At 61.1% G+C, this 25,305-nt stretch overlaps 3 protein-coding genes across 4 annotated transcripts; all 3 read left to right on the top strand.

Moving 5' to 3' along the window:
- Positions 1-9: 9 nt before the first annotated feature.
- STPG3 (sperm-tail PG-rich repeat containing 3) lies at positions 10-1,677 on the top strand. Of its 2 annotated transcripts, none has more exons than XM_061434289.1 (6): positions 10-216; positions 306-460; positions 563-697; positions 778-866; positions 943-1,237; positions 1,324-1,677. In XM_061434289.1, the coding sequence occupies exons 1-6, from the start codon at positions 110-112 to the stop codon at positions 1,455-1,457; spliced, it is 915 nt and encodes a 304-aa protein (XP_061290273.1). In that variant the 5' UTR covers positions 10-109; the 3' UTR covers positions 1,458-1,677. The 2 variants fall into 2 exon arrangements, with proteins under 2 accessions (XP_061290273.1, XP_061290274.1); XM_061434290.1 differs by having other exon boundaries at positions 306-396; positions 619-697.
- A 196-nt stretch (positions 1,678-1,873) lies between these two features.
- On the top strand, positions 1,874-11,714 carry NELFB (negative elongation factor complex member B). The gene is made up of 15 exons (XM_061431410.1): positions 1,874-1,975; positions 2,084-2,191; positions 3,421-4,140; positions 4,415-4,578; positions 4,761-4,860; positions 5,194-5,424; positions 6,014-6,199; positions 6,829-6,941; positions 7,473-7,575; positions 7,721-7,816; positions 7,952-8,094; positions 8,167-8,273; positions 10,343-10,484; positions 10,596-10,704; positions 10,853-11,714. The coding sequence occupies exons 1-15, from the start codon at positions 1,874-1,876 to the stop codon at positions 10,997-10,999; spliced, it is 2,571 nt and encodes an 856-aa protein (XP_061287394.1). The 3' UTR covers positions 11,000-11,714.
- Positions 11,715-12,855: 1,141 nt separating this feature from the next.
- On the top strand, positions 12,856-24,885 carry TOR4A (torsin family 4 member A). The gene is made up of 2 exons (XM_061434278.1): positions 12,856-14,507; positions 15,201-24,885. Exon 2 carries the CDS (start codon positions 15,238-15,240, stop codon positions 16,456-16,458), a length of 1,221 nt encoding a protein of 406 aa, XP_061290262.1. The 5' UTR covers positions 12,856-14,507; positions 15,201-15,237; the 3' UTR covers positions 16,459-24,885.
- Positions 24,886-25,305: the final 420 nt, after the last annotated feature.

Consider the following 25,305-nt stretch of genomic DNA (forward strand, 5'->3'; position numbering starts at 1 on the left):
CTGGACAGTGCTTCCCAGGGAGTCCCTGGCAACGGGGGACCCATGTCCAGTCAGTGAGGTCACAGAGCCCTGTGATGTCCCTAGGGGAGGGGAGCCAGAGACCCTGATAATGAATTTTGACCAGAAGGCGGTGAAATTCCTGGCAAATTTTCACATCAATGGAGGCAGACACTGGACCCATGGCTCCCTGAAGCAGAAGCCACCTGTGACTTCCCAGTAACTGCCCGCGCGGTGGGCTGGCTGGGGGGCAGTGGCCTGGGTGGCCCTCAGGCTGCGTGGATGGTGGCTGCTCGTGTCTCTCGCAGGCTCAATGCTGCTGTGCTGTTGTCGGGCCTGGAACTAGGGCTGGGGGCCACCTGGGAGGAGATGTGGCCCCCAGCAGTGCAGGAGCTCCAGGTGGGGCTCAGGACACAAACCAGCCCCCTCCAGGAGCCCCTCACTCGGAACCTGAGGGGGCTGTGTGAGTGAGGGCTCGGGCTCCCCAGCCCAGGGCTGGTCGGGGCAGCAGGCGGGGCGGGTGGGGGCCGCTGGGAGGACCCAGGCCCAGGGCTTGTCCCGCCAGTGCTGGAGCAACGCCCGCCCATCGTGACCGACCTGCATGTTCCCGGCCCCACCAAGTATCAGGTGCCAGACGCGTCGCTGCGAGAGTCCTCCCCACACCCCCACTTCAGCATCGGCCGCAGACACCCCACCCATGGTGCGTGCCCCTCCCCACGCCCCCTCACCTGGAGAGGGACCCTGGCCACAGGCACCCCTGTGACCCTGTGCCCACTGCAGAAGGCGGAGGCCGCAGGGCGTGGCAGACTGTGTGGTTCCAGAGTGAAAGCCCCTTCACCCAGAAAACTGACTTCAACCGAGAGCAGAAGGTGCGGCCAGCCTGCAGGTCCTGGGCGGGGTGGGCCCCCCGAGGGGCAGGCCTGCAGCAACTGCGTCTCCCCACAGTGGCCATCGCCTGCCGACTACCAGCTGCCCAGCCCGCCTGCCTGCCCAGCCTTCAGCTTCAGGGGCCGCCCTGCCTCCAGGCCACCTGAGGCCCGAGCCCGCCAGGGGGTGCTGCAGGGCGGGGGCGCAGGGCCCCGGGCCCAGCCCCTCCTGCAGGCCCCTCCGCCCACAGGGGACGAGACGGGGCCTGGCCCCAGCACCTACAACATCCTTCCGGGCTGCCGTCTGAAGGGCCCGTGCCCACCCGCCTTCTCCATGGGCCGCTCGCCCCTGCTGGCCTCCTGGGTGGGCTCCTGTAAGGTGGGGGGAGACGGGGGGCGGGAGGGGTGGACCTGGGCGGCACAGGTGGGCACAGTGACTGCACCCGCCTCCCCTCTGCAGCCTGCACCCCAGGCCCGGCCGCCTACGACGTGGAGGACTGCTACAGCTCACGGTTCCCCTCGGCAGCCGGGGTGGTCATCCAAGGCGTGCGAAGGCCCAAGCGCCACAACACTGGCCCCTTCTGTGCGCTCTAGAGCCTGCGGGGTGCACCCGGCCTGCCGGGTCAGCACATGAAACCCTGCCCCCCGGGGGCCTTGCTGGGCCTCCCTCTGGAACTCAGTGCCCCCCACCCCCGGCCTGGCCTTCTGACTCTCTGGGCACCTCTGATCCACCCTCCTGACCAGCCAACCCCTCAGAGCTGTGGACGAGGAGGGCCCACCCTCTTGCTATATACCGAGGTGCTGTTGGTTCGTCCGAGTTGTGTGTGCTTGGAGACCGCTGGCCCTTCCTGAGCCGTCCTGCAGAGTGGCCCACGGCTGACCTGCTGCGTCTGCTGTCCCCTGGCCAGGTCCCCTTCTCTTTCCCTTCAGTGCTCTCTTCTCTAGAGTGGCTGGTGTGGCAGCCTGAGCCTGCCTGGCCTGGGGCAGGGTGGGAGGGGGCCCTGTGGGCCATGCGGATGCCCCCACCTAGCTGTGCCAGCCAGTGGAGGGGTCCAGCTGCTGGACTCCCTAAGGGTTGGGCCGCTTGCCGAGCTGAGGAGCCAACTGTTGGGGTGGGGGTGGGAGTCAGCTGCCATCCTGAGGTGGGGTCAGCCTGCTCCCCGGCCAGGTAAGGCCCAGAGGACCTGCTCGTTAGGGCCTGGCTCCACTTCTCCTTGCAGCTGCCCAAAGACCCTGTGAGCTCAGCTAGGGTCGTGCAGGCCAGGCTGCAGCCAACAGATGCCCTGGGCTTCACCGTGAGGCCCTGCCCCACCCACAGCAGCGGTCTGGTACAGGCTCCGCATCGCCATCGCCCCGCCCTCCTGCCCAGGGGTCGGCCCCAAGACTGCCTCCCTGCAGGGGCCTCCTGCAGCTTTGCGGTGGCTCCTGTCACAGCACCAGTTCCTCCAGAGGCCCTGCCCATGTCCCCCAAGCCCTTGGCTAGACCCCCTCCTCTGCCTCTTCTGTCCAAGCTCAACCCTTTCCACAGGTACCACGATAGCTACTCCCACGGTGCTGGCATCACCCCATTTCCACAGGGAAGCCAAGAACAAGGGAGTATGAGTGCCATGCACCCGGGACCTCCTCCAGGGTCGAGGAGCTGTGGGTCAAGCCTCGGCGCCCTGGGAATCAGAACAGTGGGACTGCAGGCTTTGGCACTGGGCCCTGGGCTGCCCAGCGGGCCAGAGGGCAACAGAGACAGAGCTGTGGAGCTCCGGCCTTTAGAGTCTGGCCCAAGGTCAGGGCACTAGGAGCCCTGCTCACAGGGGCACCACCAGCAACTCCTGGGACTCCAAGCTAGGAGTGGGACCGGCAGAAGGACGGAGCAGTGCCCCAGCTGGGCTGAGGAGGGCGCGCTTCTGGGGGAAGGCTCTCAAGGATGAGCCCGAGTTTGCTGGGCAGCAGGGAGGGAATTTCTGGCAGAGCAAACCTTGGAAGCAAAGGCACATGGAAATGGAGCAGATGTTACACTTGGTGTGGCCAAGCTTGGGAGGGCCTAAGGCTGGTGGGACGGAAGGAGGGGGCTGGAGGGATCGAGAAGCTGCAGAGGGCTGTGTGCGAGTCCAGGGGCTTGCACGCTTAGGCTCAGTAAGGGAGCCTGCAGAGGGTGCAGAGCAGGCAGTGTCTCCCGCCCTGTGTGGGCTTCTTGTGTTGCAAGGTGGGCTGTGGAGTGGGGCTGGACCTCAGCCTTGAGGGCCTGGCCCTTTGGGTTAGGCAGGGGGTTAGATGCTCGAGGGAATGAGAGGACAGCCGTCTTTGTCACACTGTCACTGCGTGCCCAGGTCTCTGCTAGGCACTTTACGTTGAGGCACTTCCCATTAGTTTGGTCTTTGCGACAGTTCTGTGGCGCGGGCTTCATCAGTTTGGACAGGGAGAAGCCAAGTTCCAGGATGAGAGGGTCCTGCAGCTGGTGGGCGCTAAGGTCAGCAAAAGGATTTTTCATGATTATTAAAACACAGATCCTGGGAGCCGCAAAGACACGGCACAACCAAATAAATATTAAAAAAAAAAATAAAAGGCACTTCTACTGCAGGGGGGTGCGGGTTTAACTCCACGGCGCGCGGCCAAAAATTTCTTAAGTAAAACGCACCCGGCTAAAGCATCAGTTCTGAACCTCCTGAAGCAGGCCAACCCGCCGGTGGCAACGGCCCCCGGTGTTCCAGCCCAGCTCCGGTGCCTGCTTCCCAGGGGCCCGCTCGCCAACCGCGTTCTGGTCGGCGACAGGAAGCTGGCCCCGGGAGGCTGGGCGGGGCCGCGCAGGAGGGCGCGGCGGGCCCGGTGGGCGGAGCTTCGCCGGCGACCCGTGCGTCATCCGGGCACCGCCTTCGCGCTGTTTCTGCCGGGCGCGGGACGCGGCGCTCCTCCCGGGAACCCCTGCGCGACGGCGGCGGCGTTTCCGGGGAGCCCGTTGGCGGGCGGACCTGGCTGCGCGGAGCGGAAGTGGGCGGCTGCGGAGCGAGCGGAGCGGTGCTGCGGCCGGGACCTGGCCGAGCTGGAGGGCGCCGGGGAGCGGAGCGCGGGCGGCCCCCGAGGCCCGGGCGAGAGGACCGCTGCAGGGCCCGTGGCGAGCGCGGCGGCGCCGGGGGAGCGCGGCGGGGATGGGGCGCCGGGCCGGGTGGGGGCCGGGGCCTCGGCCCTATTTGCGGGGCTGCAGGACCTGGGTGTGGCCAATGGCGAGGACCTAAAGGAGACGCTGACCAACTGCACGGAGCCGCTCAAGGCCATCGAGCAGTTCCAGGTGGGGCTGCGCGAGGGGCCGGGGGCGGGCGCGCGTGTGAAGTGGGCGTATCCGTCTGCTCCGCGGCCCGGGGGGGCCGGACACGCCGAGCTCGGGCCGCTTCGACGGCCGGCGGGCGGCTCCCAGCGTCTGCTGCTACAGCCGGCGCGGCGCGGACACCCTTCTGCCTGCCTCTTCGACCGCTCGGGTCAGCCAGGACGCCTGCCCACGAGCGGCAGCGGCTGAGGTCTCTCTTGCCGCCCCGAGGAAGCAACGCCGCCCTCTGCTTCCTTAGACAGAGAACGGCGTGCTGCTGCCCTCCCTGCAGTCGGCCTTGCCCTTCTTGGATCTGCACGGGACTCCGCGGCTGGAGTTCCACCAGTCGGTTTTTGATGAACTTCGGGATAAGCTGCTGGAGCGTGTGTCAGCCATCGCTTCCGAGGGGAAGGCCGAGGAAAGGTCAGTGAGACAGGAAGCCGCCTCCCCAGCCAGGAACCCCCAGTTAGCAGCACTCACCTCCCCGTGGCTACACATCCATCCTGAAAAGGGGGCCGCCGGTGACACCGCCAGTCCGGGGACCCGCAGGTGGCTACTTTCTCCTTGGTCTTGTGCCACGTTTTCAGTAATGTGAGTTTTCCCAGGTATAAGAAACTGGAGGACCTCCTGGAGAAGAGCTTTTCTCTGGTGAAGATGCCATCTCTGCAGCCGGTGGTGATGTGTGTCATGAAACACCTGCCCAAGGTAACAGCTGCCTGGCTGGCTCTCTCTGGGGAGGGTTCCTGGGCTGCCTGTTCCAGTAAAGATGGCTTCGGAGCACGGTTCCCTGCCCTGGCTTCTCCTTGAGCCAAGCAGACACTGAAGCTTGGCATGTGCTCCGGGGTGTGGAGCCCTTTCTGGGAAAAAGCTGTCTGTGGTTCCTGCCCGTGCCATGGCCTGAGGGACCGGTCCCAGGTGTCCCCGTCAGTTGGGCTGGGCTGGATGTGGTCTCTGCTATGGGGAAGCTGAGGCCTGCCAGTTGTCTGAGGGAGACCGTCGGGGCAGGGTGCTGCTGACGGTGGCCTGTGGGTTATGTAGGTTCCTGAGAAGAAGCTGAAGCTGGTGATGGCTGACAAGGAGCTGTACCGGGCCTGCGCAGTGGAGGTGAAGCGGCAGATTTGGCAGGACAACCAGGCGCTCTTTGGCGATGAGGTCTCCCCGCTGCTGAAGCAGTACATCGTGGAGAAGGAGAGCGCGCTCTTCAGCACGGAGCTCTCAGTCCTGCACAACTTCTTCAGCCCTTCCCCCAAGACCAGGCGCCAGGGTGAGGTGAGGCGGGGCGGGGCTGTGTGCGGGCCTCCCTGGCCAGCCCCTTCCCCATTAATGCCCGCCTGTCTGCTCTTGAAGGCCTGGGCTCGTCTGTGGGGCTGGCAAGGGGCATCGCAGCACCTTCCCTATGTGTGGATTTTTCTGTCTTTTCTGTGTTTTTCGCGCTGGGTGGCTTGGCTGGCCTTTTTGGCCAGCTCTCTGTCCGCTCTCAGCCCTGGGTTCTCCCTGTGTCTGTGTCTGATTCGTTTGTTGCTGCAACAAATGTTTTTTGGGCACTGACTCAACTGCCACGGGTGCCTGGACCCTTCAGTGACCCCAGAAATCAGGGCATCTCCTGGGCTCCTCAGGCTCCTGAGGGGTGGACCCCCACACGTTAGATGTCACACATCGGTCACAGAGAGAAAGCGGGAGCAGGGCGGCCGCAGCAGGCCCGGGCTGATGCCCTCTCAGAGGAGCCTCGGGGCCTGACGGTTCACCGTCCAAACCAGAGTCATTGCCCCCCAGTGTGAGCCGGTGTCCTGTGAAAGAGAAGCCTCAGCCGCGCGGGGCGGGGGTGAGGGGCGGGGTGTGAGGCCTGGCGTCCCGGCAGGTGGTGCAGAGGCTGACGCGGATGGTGGGGCGCAACGTGAAGCTGTACGACATGGTCCTGCAGTTCCTGCGCACGCTCTTCCTGCGCACGCGCAATGTGCACTACTGCACGCTGCGCGCGGAGCTGCTCATGTCCCTGCACGACCTGGACGTCGGCGACATCTGCTCCGTGGACCCCTGCCACAAGGTGGACGCCCCCTTGGCCTCCCTCCTCCCCTGGGCCGCTGTGGTCCTGGCCCCTGGGCTTGTGTGCTCACCCGCCCCCCTGCCCCAGCGGGGGGACCCAGTGTCGGAGCCCCCAGCCCCAAGCCCACTGCCCTGCTGCGCCACCCCCCACCGCTACCAGCTGCAGGGTCTGTCTGTCCACAGCAGCCAGGCCAGCCCCGCTGCTCTGCTCTTCCCAGGGTCTGTCTCCCCCTGCTCCAGAGCCTTTGTGGTGAGCTCCGTGTTCTGGAACAGGGCTTTCCGCACTGCCCTGTCCTGACGTGGACGCGGTGTGACCCCCCACGGCATCCCTAGGGGCTTTGTGGTGTTATACACTCTGACCTGGCACTGCCCACCGTGCAGTGGGGACCCCGGGAAGGCCCGTTTCAGAACAAACACGCTTGGCCTCTTTCTCGCGCTGCCTGGCCTGTGGGGACGTGGGTCCTTGGGCCTGTTTGCTTTGTGCCGTCCTGTTCCTTACACCAAACAGGGCCTTGGCGACACGAGGTGGGGGTCCTTGTGCTCATGCCAGGCTTGAACACTCAGGCAGTGGCGAGAGCTACCTGGAGGCGCGGTCTCTGGCCGAGTCCTGACCCTGCTTTCTCCCCACAGTTCACCTGGTGCCTGGACGCTTGCATCCGAGAGCGGTTTGTGGACAGCAAGAGGGCCCGCGAGCTGCAGGGCTTCCTTGACGGAGTGAAGAAGGGGCAGGAGCAAGTTCTGGGGTGAGGGTCCGCTTGGTGTGGGCGCCTGTCCGTGGGCGTCCACCCGAGCCCACCGTGGCCACCATCGAGAGCGGTGTTTTTTCTCGTGAGTTTTAGGGGGACCACCTGGTGTCCGAGCCCGTGACTGAGAGGCCCGGCTGCTGGGGTGAGGCTGTGGCGCCTCGGCCGGGCCGGGCACCTGAGCTGGCCTGCCTGTGAGCAGACAGGCCTGCTGTGTCCAGAGGTGGTGGTCTGGCTACCAGCAAGGTGCTGTCTGGGTGGCCCCTGTCCCAAGTCTGGGATTGGGCTTGAGAGAACCTGACTGAATTTATGGAGCCTGGATCAGAATCTCGACCAAAAAGAGACCTTAACTTTTTAAAAAAACTCTGGTTTTTCAGTTTATTGAGTACGTTAAGGGGAAGTTGTGAACCGTGAGCTTTTAGAAAGTGGGCCAAAGTGGAGTGACTTGGTCTGCAGGAAGGGCTGGCTCCCAGGCCTGTGGCTCTGCAGGCTGGAAGCCTCCCTGGCTGATGCTGGGGCGTGTCATCACAGGGACCTATCCATGATCCTGTGTGACCCCTTTGCCATCAACACCCTGTCTCTGAGCACCGTCAGGCACCTGCAGGAGCTGGTGGGCCAGGAGGTGCTACCCAGGGTGAGTGCCCCCGGCCAGCCGCACGCTGCCCTTGGGGAGCGTGTAGGGGTGACCCTGGGGTGAGCCCATGCCCCCTCCAGGCAGAGGGCGCGTGTGGTCAGGGCGGGACGCTGGGCGAGCCGCCGAGGCCTGCATTTCCCTGCAGGACAGCCCGGACCTCCTCCTCCTGCTCCGGCTGCTGGCGCTGGGCCAGGGTGCGTGGGACATGATCGACAGCCAGGTCTTCAAGGAGCCCAAGATGGTAACAGGGTCAGGCGGGCTCCACCGTGAGGGGCCGTGGCGGGGCTTGGGGGTGCCGGGCCTACGGCTGGGGGTGGTCGGAGGCCGGGGCCCGGGGCGGGCGCAGCGCGCGACAGCTCTAGGGCCTGTGCCCCAGGAGGTGGAGCTGGTCACCAGGTTCCTGCCCACGCTCATGTCCTTCGTGGTGGACGACCACACCTTCAACGTGGATCAGAAGCTCCCAGCCGAGGAGAAGGCCCCGGTCACGTACCCAAACACGCTGCCGGAGAGCTTCACCAAGTACGGCTGGGGCGTGGCGGGGGAGGGCCCTGGCCCGCGGGCCGCTCGGGGGCTGACGGCGCTGGGGTGCAGGTTCCTGCAGGAGCAGCGCATGGCCTGCGAGGTGGGGCTGTACTACGTGCTGCACATCACCAAGCAGAGGAATAAGAACGCGCTGCTGCGCCTGCTGCCGGGGCTCGGTGAGTGTGCGCGGCGGGACGCCGCTGTCCTCCCAGACGCCCTCTGCCCTCGCCACAGCCTGCGGTCCCCAAGAGCCGGCACCATCTTTCCCAATGGGCGAGGGGCCTGGAGCTTCCCAGGCCGTCAGACCAGGGCGAGAGCTCCCCACCGAGGTGGCGCAGAGGCCAGTTCCCCCGGGGAACCTTGCTCTGCACGCTAGAGGGACCCTGCGAGCCAGGAAGACGGGAGGGCATCCAGGGGCCCTTCAGGAGCCAGCTGCAGGCTGAGCCGGGGTGCGGGCGCCAGTCGGGGGCCCCCAGCCTGCCCAGCGCACACAGGTGCAGGGCGTCTGCAGGTTCAGTCTTGTCAGGGCGTTGCGCCTTCTGGAGAGGGCATGACACTGCCCCTCAGTGTGCACGTGGCACTAGCGGGTCTGATACTACGAGTTGCTTCCAGGCTTTTCTTTATGGAGGAGGGTGCCTGTCGTGGGTGCTAGTTTCTATACAGCCGCCACCCAACTGGCGAACGGGAACTTAATTAACTCTCACGCTTCCGGGAGCCAGATGTCTACAGTGGGTCGGTCTCTCAGGGCTAAAGCAGGTATGGGTGGGGCTTGCTCCTCTTGGAGGCCCCGGAGAAGACCCTTCTTGTCCCCTCCAGCTCCCAGAAACCCCGTCCTTGGCCCTGGCCCCTTTGCCGTTCATCCGTCCAGCTTCTCCCATTCTCGTGTCTTTGGCTCTGACCTGGCCCTCTCGCCATCCCCCTCTCTCTCCTAAGGGGCCTGCCCGGGGCACGCCGGACCGACTCCCCCGCGGGGCCCGTACCCCATGGGGGCGAGTTTGCCAGCTCCAGGATCAGCACAGGGAGTTCTCCAGGGGGGAGTTCTCTGCTGGGGGCCTTCCAGAAGCACAGTTCTTGGGACCTGGGTTAACGGCGTTTTTCCTGTTCATTTGGGAACTTTTCTGTCCTCCTTGTTGAACCGCATGTGTGTGGACGTGGGCTATCCTGGAGGCAGAGTCTCAGCGTCGCCCGCCTGGTGGGCTGGGTGCAGGTGTGACCCCGCCCACTGGGCAGGTCTCTGGTCACGTTCTGGAGAGGAAGCTGCTGCTTTGCTGTTACTGCAAGGTTCTAGTAAAAATTGGTGTCGGTTTTTAAAAATTCTTTTTGCTTTTCAACGTTTTTTTGGTGGGAGTCTTTTATGAACTCAAGTGCAGATTAGTGAAGCCCAAGGCCCATTGCCCACCTGCAGGGGGCTCTGTGTGGCTTCTGTCCCGTCAGTGACGGGCTGGACAGAGCCCAGACCCCAGCAGACCAGGTCGGAACAGCCCAGTAGGTGTCTTGATGGGAGGTGGACGCTTAAAGCCGTGACCGCGGCACGGTTAGTCGGGGTCCAGACCCTGATGGTTTCCCCCATTGTCGTGTAATGTTTTCGTGCAGATGGTCTGTTCAGATCAGGAGTCAGACAGGGGCCTTCTTTCAGCTCACTTCTGCTGCCCCTCAGGTCTTGGGGTCTGCAGGGCTTTGTGCGGCTTGTCGGGGGTCCCTGGCTGGGGCTTTGCTGGCCACATCCCTTGGCATACCCACTGTGCGCCTGCCTCGGTGCGTGTGAGCCGGCGAGGCTGTGGAGGCCTCCGTCTGCTGTGGCGGGTGTGGTGGGGGCCGTGCCTCCCACCGAGTCGGGGCTCTGTGCCTCGGCGGTGCCCACGTTTCCGAGGTCGCAGCTCCTGGTGACGGGGTGACCTGCTGGTAGTTACCATTGCTGTCTCTCCTGGGGTTTGACAGCCTGGGTTTTAAAAGAAGGCCCGTTTGCTCCATTCTCTGCCCTGGAGCGCCGCAGTCTGGTGGGCTCGAGGGGCCGCCACCTCGGCACGCGTGTGTCTGCTGGAGTCCACTGCAGCCCGATCCCCTGGCCGCTGGGCGGGACCCCGCGATCGGATCTTGTCCCCTCCGCACCTCGCCCTGGACCCGCCTCCAGTTAGGCCCAGGCCGCCCGGGCCCCCCCAGCACTTGCCTGCCTGCCCCAGTCGGCTCAGGCTCAGGCCCGGCTGGGGAGGTGGGGGCAGCTGGGGGACGCCTGCTGTGCTTGCAGTGGAGACCTTCGGCGACCTGGCGTTCGGGGACATCTTCCTGCACCTGCTCACGGGCAGCCTGGCCCTGCTGGCCGACGAGTTCGCCCTGGAGGACTTCTGCAGCAGCCTCTTCGACGGCTTCCTCCTCACCGCCTCCCCAAGGTGAGTCCTCTCGGTCAGTCCTTGGCCGCTGGAAGAGGGGTGGGGTGGGGGCGGGGCCTCTGGGCCGAGGGCGGGGCCTGGGCAGCCTGCAGCCCCCTGCTTCTCCCCCAGGAAGGAGAGCGTGCAGCGGCACGTCCTGCGGCTCCTGCTGCACCTGCACCACCGGGTGGCCCCGTCCAAGCTGGAGGCGCTGCAGAAGGCGCTGGAGCCCACGGGCCAGGTGCGCCCACCTGCCTGCACTCAGGCTGCGCTGCCTGTGCTGGCCTGACCTGTGCACGAGTGTGTGTGTCCCCTTGCTGGCCTGCCCGTGTGTGTGGGGGGGGTGTGTGTGTGCAGACACACACACGCGCCCTGGGCCTCCCCCGCAGAGTGGAGAGGCGGTGAAGGAGCTGTATTCCCAGCTTGGAGAGAAGCTCGAGCAGCTGGACCACCGGAAGCCTAGCCCAGCCCAGGCCCCAGAGACGCCAGCCCTGGAGCTGCCTCTGCCGGCTGTGCCCGCCCCGGCTGTGCTCTGAGGCTCTGCTTGGGGCCGCTCAGGGCGGGCAGGGCCCCTGGTGGGGGTGTGGCCCCAGTCGGCCTGGAGAGGAGGCTCCGCATTCCTGCCCGAGCAGACCCTCTCTTGGAGGTGCATCGGCCGTTCCTGGGACGGGGTGCCAGCTGAGCGAGACCCTGGGGCCTCCTGTGGGCAGGGCACCCCTGCTCTGCACCTCAGCCTTGCCCTGAACTGGGTCCTGGGTGGTGTACACCTCCTGTGGGGGGTCCCACGTCCCCGCTGCTCTCGGGTCCCCAGCCCTGCTCCAGGCCTCCCCGCCCCACCCGGCCCTCCCACTCCCACGCCGTGGAAAGCTGCCTGGTTCTTCCTCGAGTCGGGGGCTTCCACTGCTGTTGGGCAGACAGACGGGCAGTAGCAGGGACTGGGAAAAAGTCGCCTATTTTTCCAGGGGTGGGGCAGGGCCTGAGGCTCACGGGGAAGAGGGCAGGCCAGGATGGTTGGCACCGATTGGCAGAATCACGCAATTTGCCAGCAGGGGCGTCTGCAGACGGAGCCTGGCTCTCTCCAAGGAGCTCCTGCCCCTGGCCACAGCCCCGGGGAGCACGCATTAGGGAGGAAAACCCAGCCCCGCCCCCGCCCCGCTGCCTCGGTTTGCCCTTGGAGCACGTGGCCAGGCGAGGGTCAGCTGTTGCTCACAGTGCGAGTTCACTTTTGTAAATAAAAGGTGTTTTGGTAAATCCAGCAGCCGAGCGGTTTCTGTGCACACCCAGGCGTGGTGGCAGTGCGGGCCAGTGAGAGCTTTCCTGGCATGTTTCTGTCTCCCTGGGGACGGCCGTGACGCCTGGCCCCCGGGGGACAGGAGCTGTGGATGGCGGGGCCTGGGCCTGGCGGCGCTGGGGGCCACGGGACTCGAGACGGTCAGCCCTGGGGGGCCTGTTGCCGAGGGCCAGGCGCTGTGGAGGCCACCGTGGGGTTGACGGGTGCTCTCTGTGGGGCGGGGAGGCAAGGCCTGGGGACCTGGGCATCGGCGGTGAGGAGGAGCCCGGGTGTCTAATGAGTGAATGGGGAAGGGGCGTGGGAGGGACAGGCTGGGGTGTCACCGAGTGGGTGCGGGGCCGTGCCAGGCACCCCTCATAGGCACAGGGTTCTCAGGGAGGAGGCAAGTCTGGGCTTCGGGCACTGGATCCTTTCCAGCTGCTGCTTTTCCCCCAGGAAGCAGGGAGCCAGGTCCTGGGCAGGAAATCAGGACGGGAGGGAAGGGAAGGAACTGGGCCTGGGGAGGGACGAGCACCCAGGCAGGGCCCAAGTGACCCACCTGAGGCTCAAGGTCAGTGTGGACAGACAGGCCAGCGGGGCCAGGCTCCTGCCCAGACAGAGGGGCCAGGGGCCGGACAAGAGAGTGGGTGGCGTCCTGCTGGGTGGGGGCTTGGTGGGTAGAGGGCACGAGCTGTAAGGACAGGTGTGGGTGGAGGGCTGCAGGAAGGAGGAGGCCCAAGTGGGCGGGTGGGAGGGCGCAGCTGAGCTCAGGGACCCTCAGGACTGTGAGGGTCCTGAGGCTGGACTGGGCAGGGCAGTGGGAGGCCGGGGGCTGGGAGGTCTGGTCTGAGGAAGGGAGTGTCCACGCGGGAACTAGGGCAGGAGAGGAGCACGTGAGAGGTGGGGGCTCTGCCCACCTCCAGGCCAGCAGTTTGGGAACCTCAGCGCCCCACTGGACTGGCAGAGGGGTCGGGGTGGGCAGCAAGGTGCGGAGGGGTCTGCAGAGACCAGGTTAGAGACAGGGACCTGAATTCTGGGCTGGGTGGGGCGTGGGCTGGAGGAGGGGTGGGAGTACCTCCCAGGGAGGGTGCAGTGGGGTGGGGTGGGGGTGAAGGGGAGACGTCCCCCTGGAGGCAGGGGAGAGGCCTTAGCCCTGGGCCCTCCAAGGCCTGACTTGACTCCTGCCACACCCCGTACCCCCCTCCTCACCCCCGTGTTGGGGCTCTGGACCCCAGAAGTTTTGGCAGGCCAGCATTTGGTAGAGGCAGCTGCTGACCGGTTGAGGACAGACCTGGCCGCGCTCCTCCCTACCCCCCAATCTTTTTCTGCATCTGCCCTTCAAGGCTTCTGCCCTCCCCTCAGGCAGAAGTGTAGAGACTACAGGAAGCCTGAAGATCCTGAAGGGCCCCACGCCCAGCAGAGGCCTGAACAGATAACGCCTTTCTGTCCTGTCCCCCTGAGTGGAGGCCACATGGGGGACGCCCAAGGGGTGCCTGGGTCCCTGGCTCAGCGCAGAGGCAGCAGGCAGGTGACAGGGGCAGGTCCGAGGCTGGGGGGAGGGTGTGCAGCAGCCGTGGCTTCTCAGTGAGGCTGCCTGAGAGCGCAGACACGTAGACAGGCCGGGGCCCCGTCTTCTGGGGACGGCGGAACCCCCAGCCCACGACCAATACTTCCCTGAATGCAGGTCGTGCAAGGAGGTGGAGGGAAGCTAGGGAGAGGGGAGGGGTGGTGCGCTGGGCAGAGGGACCCGTGTGGAGGAGGAAAGACAGGGAGGATCAGGGGCCGTGGGCAGGACAGGATCGGGGGGCTCAGGTCCGCCAGCGCCCATGGGACACAGCTGGGCTCAGAGCCAGTGTGGTTTTGCGGGCTCTACTGGTTAGCAGACCTGCCCCGGGCAGCCTGCAGACACAAGCTCCTGAGCAGAGGGCGCTCCAGGCTGGCCAGCCTGCTCGGGTGGGGCCGCGTGAAGCTGGTGGCTGGGGAAGGACCCAGTCTCCACCTGCCAACTCTTGGCCCAAGTTCTTGCTGAATCTGCTCTCCCACTAGGGCCGGAGCCAGTGTGGGGCTTTCTCCCCAGTTCTAGGGCTTCTGTCCGTGTGCTGCCCTGTCTCTGGGGGACCTTTAGACTGGGGTACAGGGGACAAAGGCAGAGATGGGTGGGGGCAACGGAACCGGGTCCTGGCAGAAGAGCGAGGAAAAAGAAATGAACCCTATTTTGCAGGGCCCCCAGATTAGGCTTGAGGGAGCAGAAGGGGGAGAGGACCTCCCACCCCCTCCGCTCCTTCGAACAGGCAGCCTGGACACACCCATCCCCCTCACCACGGGCCCTGAGGCATCAGGTGCAGGAGGAGAGATCCCTGGGGAGCTTGGGGTCCGTGGCCCCAGGGGAGGGGAGGTGCGTCCTGGGGGTGTCCTGGGCTGGGCAGAGTTAGGAGGTCTGCAGGGCTGAGGAGGGTAGGTGACCCATCGGCTGGGGACCTGGGCAAGCCCGCCAGGCCTCCCCTCTGGCGCCACCGTCCAGCCTAAGTCCCGCCCGCGCCGCACCCCTGACTCACTTCCTTTGCAAAGAAGCGGAAACCTCCCCAGGGCTTTCTCCAGTCCGGACGCTCCCAGGGTACCCGCAGGTGTCGCTGACCCAGTGAGGCCCCTTACCACCCTGACCTGCACAGGGAAGCCCGCTCTGTCGGCTTCTTGAGTGGCCAGCCCCAGCCTCGGGCGTGGGCAGGCGTGCCGGTCTGGGGGCCAGTTGAGAGCCTGATCTGACGCAGCTGCAGGTACTGGGGTGGGCCAGGGCATCACCCCACCTTTCTCCAGCTATCTCCTCATGGACTATCCCTCCTTCTCCTTGTTTTGTCTTTCTGTCCATCTTTTCACCCCACCCCCACCCATCTCTTTTCCCGGCGTCCCCCACCCCCATTCGTGTGTCCACCGGAGGGATGTTGGGAGGATCCTCCTTTGGGGCTGGGAGGCCTGGCCTCAGCTCGGGAACGGGGCTCGAGCCCAATCTGGAGAGAAGTACCCCCCGTACCCCCCAGCCCAGGGTTCGTGTGTGGGACACCTCCGAGCTCCGGGGTGCTCGGACCTCTGCTCGCCTTGGCCCCTCTAGGCGCCCGGCAGGCGAGCTGCAGCAGGGGCGGGGCCGGCCTTGACCCTGCTTTACCCCTAGTTGGCGCCTGGCCGGCACGAACCCTTCCTCCAGGAAGCCCGGGAGGCCTGCCGGCCGATAAACTGCGCCCCCCACCCCCACCCCGCGCAGTCACTTCCTCAAGGCCCGAGGCTGTTTATGCAAGGACCCGAGAGATTTGCATTGGGGCCCCGTGGGGAGGCGTTTCCTGGGCAGAGGCTGGTCCCGGTCTCCCGGCAGCGGGCCGCCCTCCGGGGGGCCTCGCAGCGGGGGTGAGATCCCGAGGGAGGGTCCCAGTCTGCCAGGCGGAAGTCTGCAGACCATCCCCGCCTTCCTGTTGCAGGGAGGGCGACCTGCATGCCAAGCACCGCCCCCGCGCCATGGACCGCGGCCAGTCCAGCCCCGAGCCCTCGGCCCCGGTCGCCCCCAGCCCGAGCGTGATCGCCCCCGTGCGCGCCGTCGTCCGCCTGCGCCACCAAGTGCACCTCCTGCGCAAGCGGCGGCCGCCCTCGCCGGCCGTGGCGCCAGACCCCGGGGCTGCGGCGCTGCGCGTCCCCCGGGAGCAGCCGCAGTTCTTCACCTTCGACGGGCCGGCCGAGCGGGCCTCGAGACCCGCGCGGAAGCGGCGCCGGCGCAGCCGCCTGGTGCTCTACCCCGAGACCTCGCGCAAGTTCGGGCCGCGAGCCGAGCGCCAGAGCCGCGCCCAGCGCTGCCTGCTGTTGCTTGTGGCCATCGTGGGCTTCCAGGTGCTCAACGCCATTGAGAACCTGGACGACAACGCGCTGCGCTATGACCTCGACGGGCTGGAGAAGACGCTGCAGCGCGCTGTGTTCGGGCAGCCGGCGGCCGTGGGCCGCCTCGTGGCTCTGCTGCGGGACTACCTGGCCACGCACGTGCACAGCCGCCCGCTGCTCCTGGCGCTGCACGGGCCTAGCGGCGTGGGCAAGAGCCACGTGGGCCGCCTGCTGGTGCGCCACTTCCGCGCAGTGCTGGAGGACGGCGCGCTTGTGCTGCAGTACCACACGCGCCACCACTGCCCCGCGCCGCGCGCCGCCCCCGGCTGCCGCGAGGAGCTGGCGCGGCGTGTGGCCGATGTGCTGGCGCGGGCCGAGGCGGAGGAGAAGACCCCGCTCCTGGTGCTGGACGACGCGGAGCTGCTGCCGCCGGCGCTGCTGGACGAGCTGCACGGCCTCCTGCAGCCGCAGCGGCCGCCGCGCTTCCACAACGCCGTCTACGTGCTGCTCAGCGGCGCGGGCGGCGCTGAGGTCACGCGCTTCGTGCTGCAGAACGCGTCCCGCGCGGGGCGCGCCGACGGGGCGGAGGAGCTGCGCGTGGCGGAGGAGGAGCTGCGCGCCAGCCTGCACGCACTGCTGGTCCGCCAGCACCCGCTGTGGGAGGCCGCGGCCATCGTGCCCTTTCTGCTGCTGGACAAGCGGGACGTGGTCAACTGCTTCCGGGACGAGATGGCCGGGGAGGGCTTCTTCCCCGAGCAGGCCCGCGCCGAGCTGCTGGCCGCGCAGCTCAGCTACTACCGCGTGGCCGGCCGCGAGTTCGCCGTCAACGGCTGTAAGCAGGTGGTGGCCGCGGTCAACCTCTTGTAGCGCAGGCGCGCCTGGACGCGGTGGCTTGCCGCGGGCACCACGGGACATCCGTGTGGCCATGGTCGTTGGAGGGGGGAACTGTGGGTATGCTACGGCCTGTGAGGCCCGAATAAATCTGTCGGGCCTGCTGCCGGCTCACGATGGGACCTGGAGTGGGGGGGCCGGGCCGGGTCAGTTCTGACCTCTTCTGCCAGTGCCAAGCCCCTCAGCCCCCATCTGCCACCTGCTGGTCCATAACTCAGCCAGCATCCCCATCGCCGGTGTGTCCCCTGGAGCCCACACCCCAGGAGTGGGCCATCTGTCCCTGTGGTCTAGTGGGCAGATGGCCACAGACAGCGAGCAGCCCCCCGAGGGTCGCACAGGGGTCCCTGCAGAGCTGGATATGAGCACGACTCCAGAGCACCCGCAGTGGCCACACCCGCACTCGCGCACACGAACCCCCCACCCCACCCCACCTTCCTCGCCACTTTTCCGGCAGGACCGCCTGGGCCGGCCTGGACTTCTCATGGCCTCCTGGGCCCAGGGGCTCCCCGAGAGGAAAAGGGCTGGGTGGGCGCTCCACCCAATGAGCTGATCCAGGGGAGCCCCCTGAATGCTCCAGAAGGGGCCTCAGGGTGACCCAAGTAGGTTGTGGGCCCACATGGGGGTCCTGCCCACCCGAGCACCCCAGCACCCCAGCACCCCGCCGGCTCCAGGGTGCGGAACTCCCTGGAGGCCTCTAATAGGGCTCCCTCCCTGGTCCCCAGTGCATCCCAGGCCTGGGGCCGGGCCTCATGCCTGCCATCCCAGCTCCTGCCAGCCTGGCTCCTCCCCAGCCCCAGGCCCTCCAGGCTCCGGCCTCCGGAGCAGGGGCAGGACTGCAGGAGCCTTGGTGGCTCCTAGGGGAGGGGGGCGGTGAGCGCTGAACTTTGGGGCACCTCCTGTGCTGGGTTCCCAAGGGAGCCAGTGCAGTGGTTTCAGTGCTGCTCCTTGATGGGCACAGGGTCAGCCTGGAGCCGCCCACTGGGAGGAAGGAGCAACCTGGGAGGTAGGGGGCCTGGAGCACAACTGGGGAGCAGCAGCGACGAAAGAGGGGGGCCGGCGGGGGTGCTGCCAACGGCGAGGGGCTGTGCCGGGGCTCCAGACCCCACCTCTGCACTCAGCCTTGGCCCTGCCCTCCTGAGGCCTCAAGGCCCACAGGGGCTGATGTCTCTAGAGCCCCTGACAGGCCCCCTCCCTGAGGGTCCCCCAGGGTCAGAGCCCTTTGCTTCACCCGCCCTTCGTGGTGGTCAGCTTCAGACGGTGAGCCGTCTGTCCAGGAGGGGATTGGGGCCCTCCCGGCAGAGGGAAGTGGTCAGCCTGTCCAGCCAGCACTCAGACCCTGGGCCCCAGCAGGAAGGGATGGGGAGGGGGCACGTCCTGCCCCGAAAGGCCGTACTCCTCCCAGCTCCGGGGCTCCCGGGGACGCCCAGTCTGCACGCTGGTTCTAAACCGGAAGCCAGACCTGCAGGCATCTAGTGGACACACCCGGAAGAGCGGACTCCAGGTGACAGCCATGCTTGCTCTTTAATTTTCTGTCGTTGGGTCTCTACTTCCCCAGAGGCTTTTAACCATTTCAGGAAGAGGAGTTTGCTATTGCAGACACCTGCTTGCTCAGCAGGTAGTGATCACAGGCATGTGTTTATCCAAAACCACTGTGGCCGATGTGTTAAGTGACCGTGGCTGAGCTGAGACTGCCTTGGAGTCGGCTAACTCTCCTAGCGTCCAGGAGGGATTCCTGATCATACGTTTGCTGGTGCTCACTCCTGTCCATGGGAGGAAGGATCTCCCTACAGAGGGAAACCGAGAGGGAAGTCGCTCAGTCATGTCCGACTCTTTGCGGCCCCGTGGACTGTAGCCTATTAGGCTCCTCCATCCATGGGGTTTTCCAGGCAAGAGCACTGGAGTGGGTTGCCATTCCCTTCTCCAGGGGATCTTCCCGACCCAGGGATCAAACCTGGGTCTCCCACATTGCAGGCAGACACTTAACCGTTTGACAGAGAGAAAGATGTACAGCAAAGTGGATCAGTAACACACACACACATGTTCACTGGTGCTCACTCCTGTCCATGGGAGGAAGGGTCTTCCTACAGAGGCAAAGCCAGAATCTCTTAGTTTAGTTCAGTTGCTCAGTCGTGTCTGACTCTTTGCAGCCCCATGAACCGCAGCACGCCAGGCGTCCCTGTCCATCACCAACTCCCGGAGATTACCCAAACCCATGTCCATTGAGTCGGTGATGGCATCGAACCATCTCATCCTCTGTCGTCCCCTTCTCCTCCTGCCCTCAATCTTACCCAGCATCAGGGTCTTTTCCAATGAGTGAGCTCTTTGCATTGGGTGGCCAAAGTATTGGAGTTTCAGCTTCAACATCAGTCCTTCCAATGATCATCCAGGACTGATCTCCTTTAGGATGGACTGGTTGGATCTCCTTGCAGTCCTTGGGCCTCCTGCGAATTCCTGCTTAAGGCAGTTACAGAGGTTTAATGGGATGGATCCACGTGAGGCTTCTGTTCAGTTATGCAGGGAGAACAGAACAGTGAACACAGCAGGGCACACCGTCCTGTTTTCCAGCCATCAAGACGAGAGGCTGCCCACGCATAATGGCTCTCCCCCAAACTTCCACATAAGAAGGTGCACGCAGGGAGTGTGCATACACAAAGCTTCAACCAGTGTGATGGAACCTGGGATTCCTTCACCAGTCAGAGGCACTGACATCACTTCACCGAGGCTGAGATGTGATCACACACCAGGAAGCTACTTAGATGTGCCCGTGTGTCAGCAAGTCTACAGGTGACTCAGCTTGCATGGGCAGCCCCACAGAACTGTCCACGCAGGTATTCAGAAGCTCTTGTTTTCCCATCCCAGAGTCAGGTCGCACTGAAGCAAGGAATACGTTTAGGTGGGCTCAACTCCCTACTCTATCAGAATACGTTTAGGCGGGCTCGGCTTCCTCGCTGTGTCATGTGGGCCCGAGGAGCAGTCTGGACAGACAGCAGCGTCTGGAGCCCCAGTGAAATTACCTAGAGAGTGAACCAAAGGGTCCTCACTTCGTTGGGTGGGCTGAGGCTTCCGATGGCAAATCAGGCAATCAGAGAGGTGGTCCCCTTCTCCAGAAAGGAAAGTGTTAGTCACTCAGTCACGTCCAGCTCTTTGTGACCCCATGGACTGTAGCCCACCAGGCTCCTCTGTCCATGGGATTATCCAGGCAAGAATACTGGAGTGAGTAGCCATTCCCTTCTCCGGGGGATCTTCCCAACCCAGGGATCGAACTCAGGTCTCCTGCATTGCAGACGGATTCTTTACTGTCTGAGCCGCCAGGGAAGCCCCCTTTCTCCAGGGATTGGGAAGTACGAAGGAGGGAGTTGTCCTTCCGAGGAGGGAAGTTGTGGGGGAGGGACGAGGTGAGGGGCTGTGTTGAAATGAAGGTGCACAGACTAGATCCAGACATTGTGGGGAAGCTGGTGTCCCCCTGCTTCAGATCCTGATGGGTGTTTATCCTCAGGTCTGCAGACGGCGTGCAGGTCCAGCTGGGGTTTGGTGCTTCCTTTAGACGTGACACTGGACCTGGAGCCTCCTCCCTGGAGTTGGGTGGCACAACGGCTAGTCACCAGGCCCTCGCAGTGCCCTTCAGGCGAGGCTGGAGGGGGTCCTTTTAGGGGTGCCTTTTCTAGGACCTCCGGCCTCTGGGGCATGGTGTGAGGGTCTTGGTGTTCCGAGAGGGCACAGCAAAAGGGGTGCTCTGCCAGAGCCCAGTGATTTTTATTCTTTGAGTTTTTTAAAAAGTCAATTGATGTATAATTGATTTACAACGATGTGTTGGTTTCAGGGGCACAGCACAATGTGGTTCTCTGTGCTAGAGCAGGTCCTTGTTGGTGATCTATTTTCTGTACAGTCGTGTGTATGTTAATTCCAACTGGTTACCTTCTTAAACTTTTTATTTTTTTGCTGCACCACGCGGCACGTGGGATCTTAGTGCCCCAGCAAGAGGTCGAACCCAGGCCCTTGACAGTGAGAATGGGGATTTCTAACCACCGGACGACCAGGGAGTCCCCTGCTGGTTATTCTCAACAGCGGCAGTGCAGAAACGTTTCTCCCTTTCTCAGCTGCGGATCAGAGAGGCAGAGCCACGTGCGCTGGGTGTTCTGTTCCGGGGAGAACAGACCCCATCAAACCCGTGCAGATAGGTCCACTGTCATGAAAAGCTGATATTAAATAAGAGTTTCAGAGCTCTTGAGGGACCAGGTAGGGAGAAAAATGTAAACGTCAACCTTTGACGCAAGGATGCACTTTACCGAAGCGTAAGGTATAGAGTGCTTAGGGCTTCCCAGGTAGCGCTAGTGGTGAAGAACCCGCCTGCCAAATGCAGGAGACGCAGGGGACTCGGATTCAATCCCTGGGTCGGGAAGAACCCCAGGAGGAGGGCATGGCAATCCACTCCAGGCTTCTTGCCTAGAGAGTCCCATGGACAGAGGAACCGGACGGGCTACAGTCCGTGGGGTCGCAAAGAGTGGGGCACGACGGAGCGACTGAGCACGCGTGCACATGCAGACAGCTTAAAGGAGAGGGGAAAGGGGCACATGGTGTCTGGAAAACAAAATATAAAGGCAGTTGGTTTTCTGTGAGGCTTTTACAAACGCTTACGCAGTTCAGTCCTATGAATTCAGTTCAGTTCATTTCAGTCGCTCAGTCGTGTCCAACTCTTTGCAACCCCAGGGACTGCAACACACCAGGCCTCCCTGTCCATCACCAACTCCCGGAGTTTACTCAAACTCATGTCCATTGAGTCAGTGATGCCATCCAACCGTCTCATCCTCTGTCGTCCCCTTCTCCTCCCACCTTCAATCTTTCCCAGTATCAGGGTCTTTTCAAATGTCAGCTCTTCGAACCAGGTGGCCAAAGTATTGGAGTTTCAGCTTCAGCATCAGTCCTTCCAATGAACACTCAGGACTGATTTCCTTTAGGATGCACAGGTTGAATCTCCCTGCAGTCCAAGGGACTCTCAAGAGTCTTCTCCAACACCACAGTTCAAAAGCATCGATTTTTCGGTGCTTACCTTTCTTTATAGTCCAACTCTCACATCCATACATGACCACAGGAAAAACCATAGCCTTGACTAGACAGACCTTTGTTGGCAAAGGAATGTCTCTGCTTTTTAATATGCTGTCTAGGTTGGTCATAACTTCCCTTCCAAGAGGTAAGTGTCTTTTAATTTCATGGCTGCAGTCACCATATGCAGTGATTTTGGAGCCCCCAAAAATCAAGTCTGCCACTGTTTCCACTGTTTTCCCATCTATTTGCCGTGAAGTGATGGGACTGGATGCCATGATCTTAGTTTTCCAAATGCTGAGTTTTAAGCCAACTTTTTCACTCTCTTCTTTTACTTTCATCAAGAGGCTCTTTAGTTCTTCTTCAATTTCTGCCGTAAGTGTGGTGTCATCTGCATATCTGAGGTTATTAATATTTCTCCTAGCAATCTTGATTCCAGCTTGTGCTTTATCCAGCCTGGCATTTCTTGTGATGTACTCTGCATATAAGTTAAATAATCAGGGTGACAATATACAGCCTTGACGTACTTCTTTCCTCATTTGGAACCAGTCTGTTGTTCCATGTCCAGTTCTAACTGTTGCTTCTTGACCTACATACAGATTTCTCAGGAGGCAGGTCAGGTGGTCTGGTATTTCCATCTCTTTCAGAATTTTCCACAGTTTATTGTGATCCACACAGTCAAAGGCTTTGGCATAGTCAATAAAGCAGAAATAAATATTTTTCTGGAATTCTCTTGCTTTTTCGATGATCCAGCGGATGTTGGCAATTTGATCTCTGGCTCCTCTGCCATTTCTAAATCCAGCTTGAACATCTGGAAGTTCACGGTTCACGTACTCTTGAAGCCTGGCTTGGAGAATTTTGAGCATTACTTTGCTAGTGTGTGAGATGAGTGCAATTGTGTGGTAGTTTGAGCTTTCTTTGGCATTACCTTTCTTTGGGATTGGAATGAAAACTGACCTTTTCCAGTCCCGTGGCCACTGCTGAATTTTCCAAGTTTGCTGACATATTGAGTGCAGCACTTTCACAGCATCATCTTTTAGGATTTGAAATAGCTCAACTGGAATTCCATCACCTCCACTAGCTTTGTTCAAAGTGGTGCTTCCTAAGGCCCACTGGATGTTGCATTTCAGGATGTCTGGCTCTAGGTGAGTGATCACACCATCGTGGTTATCTGGGTCATGAAGATCTTTTTTGTATGGTTCTTCTGTGTATTCTTGGCACCTCTTCTTATTATCTTCTGCTTCTGTTAGGTCCCTACCATTTCTGTCCTTTTTTGTGCTCATCTTTGCATGAAATGTTCCCTTGGTATCTCTGATTTTCTTGAAGCTATCTCTAGTCTTTCCCATTCTGTTGTTTTCCTCTATTTCTTTGCACTGATCACTGAGGAAGGCTTTCTTTTTTTCTTTTTTCTTTTGGTAAGAAGTGCATTTATTCAGATACAGAGAGAAGCACACTCCACAGAGTGTGGGCCATCGCAGAGGGTGAATGTGGTGGCCTGAGGAAGACTTTCTTATCTCTCTTTCCATAGTTCTTCAGGCAGTCTGTCTATCACATCTAATCCCTTGAATCTATTTGTCATTTCCACTGTATAATTGTAAGTGATTTGATTTAGGTCATATCTGAATGGTCTAGTGATTTTCTCTACTTTCTTCAATTTAAGTCTGAATTTGGCAATAAGGAGTTCATGATCTGAGCCACAGTCAGCTCCCGGTCTTGTTTTTGCTGACTGTATAGAGCTTCTCCATCTTTGGCTGCAAAGAATGTAATCAATCTGATTTCAGTATTGACCATCTGGTGATGTCCATCAGGACGTTTGGAATCCTCCATTTTAATGGCCCCCTTAAGGTGGACTAACTTAAAACAAAATTCCCCTTTACAAACATAATGCATGACTTAGCAAGATTTCAACAAATAGTAACAGAAAGCACGTTTTCTCCTAGGAGTTTTGGAGTATATTTCTATATTATAAAAAATCGAGGGCATTTGCTATTTTAATGTTTCTTTCTAGTTATTTATTTGCTCCATAGTTAGGGGTTTAGCAGTAGGATCCTAAGAAGATTGATTTTAAAGGGGCAGGTTTCCACAGCGGACAGGAGAGGACAAAACTAGGGTGGTGGAGTCAGATGCAAAGGGGTGGAGTCAGATACAAAGCGGGTGGAGTCTGAGAAGAAGGAAGTGGAGAAGACACAAGAGGGCGCCAGAGACAAACCCGCTGGGGGAAGGGATCTCAAGGAGCCTGAGGCTTCAGAAACTTCATCCTTGGTGAGGACTTGGCTGTCTTCTGGGGAGTGCGGCAGTGACATTATTGGGGGGATGAGCTAACTGGAATCCAGTGATTTGTTTTATTCCTTTTGGAATCTGGTCTAGGACTCCAGCAACTTTCTTGGGTTTCCAGAACTTAGGGAAAAGGGATCCTGGGCAACCGAACTCTCTGAGGGCGGCCCTCCCTCAGGGGCTCCGGCAGGTCCATGTTTAAAAGCTTGAACCCTGACAGGCTCTCCCCGCGCAACATGTTCATTTTTTATAAAGTGGGCCAAACAAACTAAAAGTAATCTGGAATTAAGATGGCCATTACAGGGAACTTTCAGATCAGATCAGATCAGATCAGTCGCTCAGTCGTGTCCGACTCTTTGCGACCCCATGAATCACAGCACAACAGGCCTCCCTGTCCATCACCAACTCCCGGAGTTCACTGAGACTCATGTCCATTGAGTCAGTGATGCCATCCAGCCATCTCATCCTCTGTCGTCCCCTTCTCCTCCTGCCCCCAATCCCTCCCAGCATCAGAGTCTTTTCCAATGAGTCAACTCTTCGCATGAGGTGGCCAAAGTACTGGAGTTTCAGCTTTAGCATCATTCCTTCCAAAGAAATCCCAGGGCTGATCTCCTTCAGAATGGACTGGTTGGATCTCCTTGAAATCCAAGGGACTCTCAAGAGTCTTCTCCAACACCACAGTTCAAAAGCATCAATTCTTCGGCGCTCAGCCTTCTTCACAGTCCAACTCTCACATCCATACATGACCACTGGAAAAACCATAGCCTTGACTAGACGGACCTTTGTTGGCAAAGTAATGTCTCTGCTTTTGAATATACTATCTAGGTTGGTCATAACTTTCCTTCCAAGGAGTAAGCGTCTTTTAATTTCATGGCTGCAGTCACCATCTGCAGTGATTTTGGACCCCAGAAAAAGAAAATCTGACACTGTTTCCACTGTTTCCCATGAAGTGATGGGACCAGATGCCATGATCTTCATTTTCTGAATGTTGAGCTTTAAGCCAACTTTTTCACTCTCCACTTTCAGTTTCATCAAGAGGCTTTTTAGTTCCTCTTCACTTTCTGCCATAAGGGTGGTGTCATCTGCATATCTGAGGTTATTGATATTTCTCCTGGCAATCTTGATTCCAGCTTGTGTTTCTTTCAGTCCAGGGTTTCTCATGATGTACTCTGCATATAAGTTAAATAAACAGGGTGACAATATACAGCCTTGACGAACTCCTTTTCCTATTTGGAACCAGTCTGTTGTTCCATGTCCAGTACTAACTGTTGCTTCCTGACCTGCATACAAATTTCTCAAGAGGCAGATCAGGTGGTCTGGTATTCCCATCTCTTTCAGAATTTTCCACAGTTTATTGTGATCCACACAGTCAAAGGCTTTGGCATAGTCAATAAAGCAGAAATAGATGTTTTTCTGGAACTCTCTTGCTTTTTCCATGATCCAGCAGATGTTGGCAATTTGATCTCTGGTTCCTCTGCCTTTTCTAAAACCAGCTTGAACATCAGGAAG

This window comes from Bos javanicus, chromosome 11, assembly GCF_032452875.1.
Source record: "Bos javanicus breed banteng chromosome 11, ARS-OSU_banteng_1.0, whole genome shotgun sequence".
Lineage (NCBI taxonomy): Eukaryota > Metazoa > Chordata > Mammalia > Artiodactyla > Bovidae > Bos > Bos javanicus.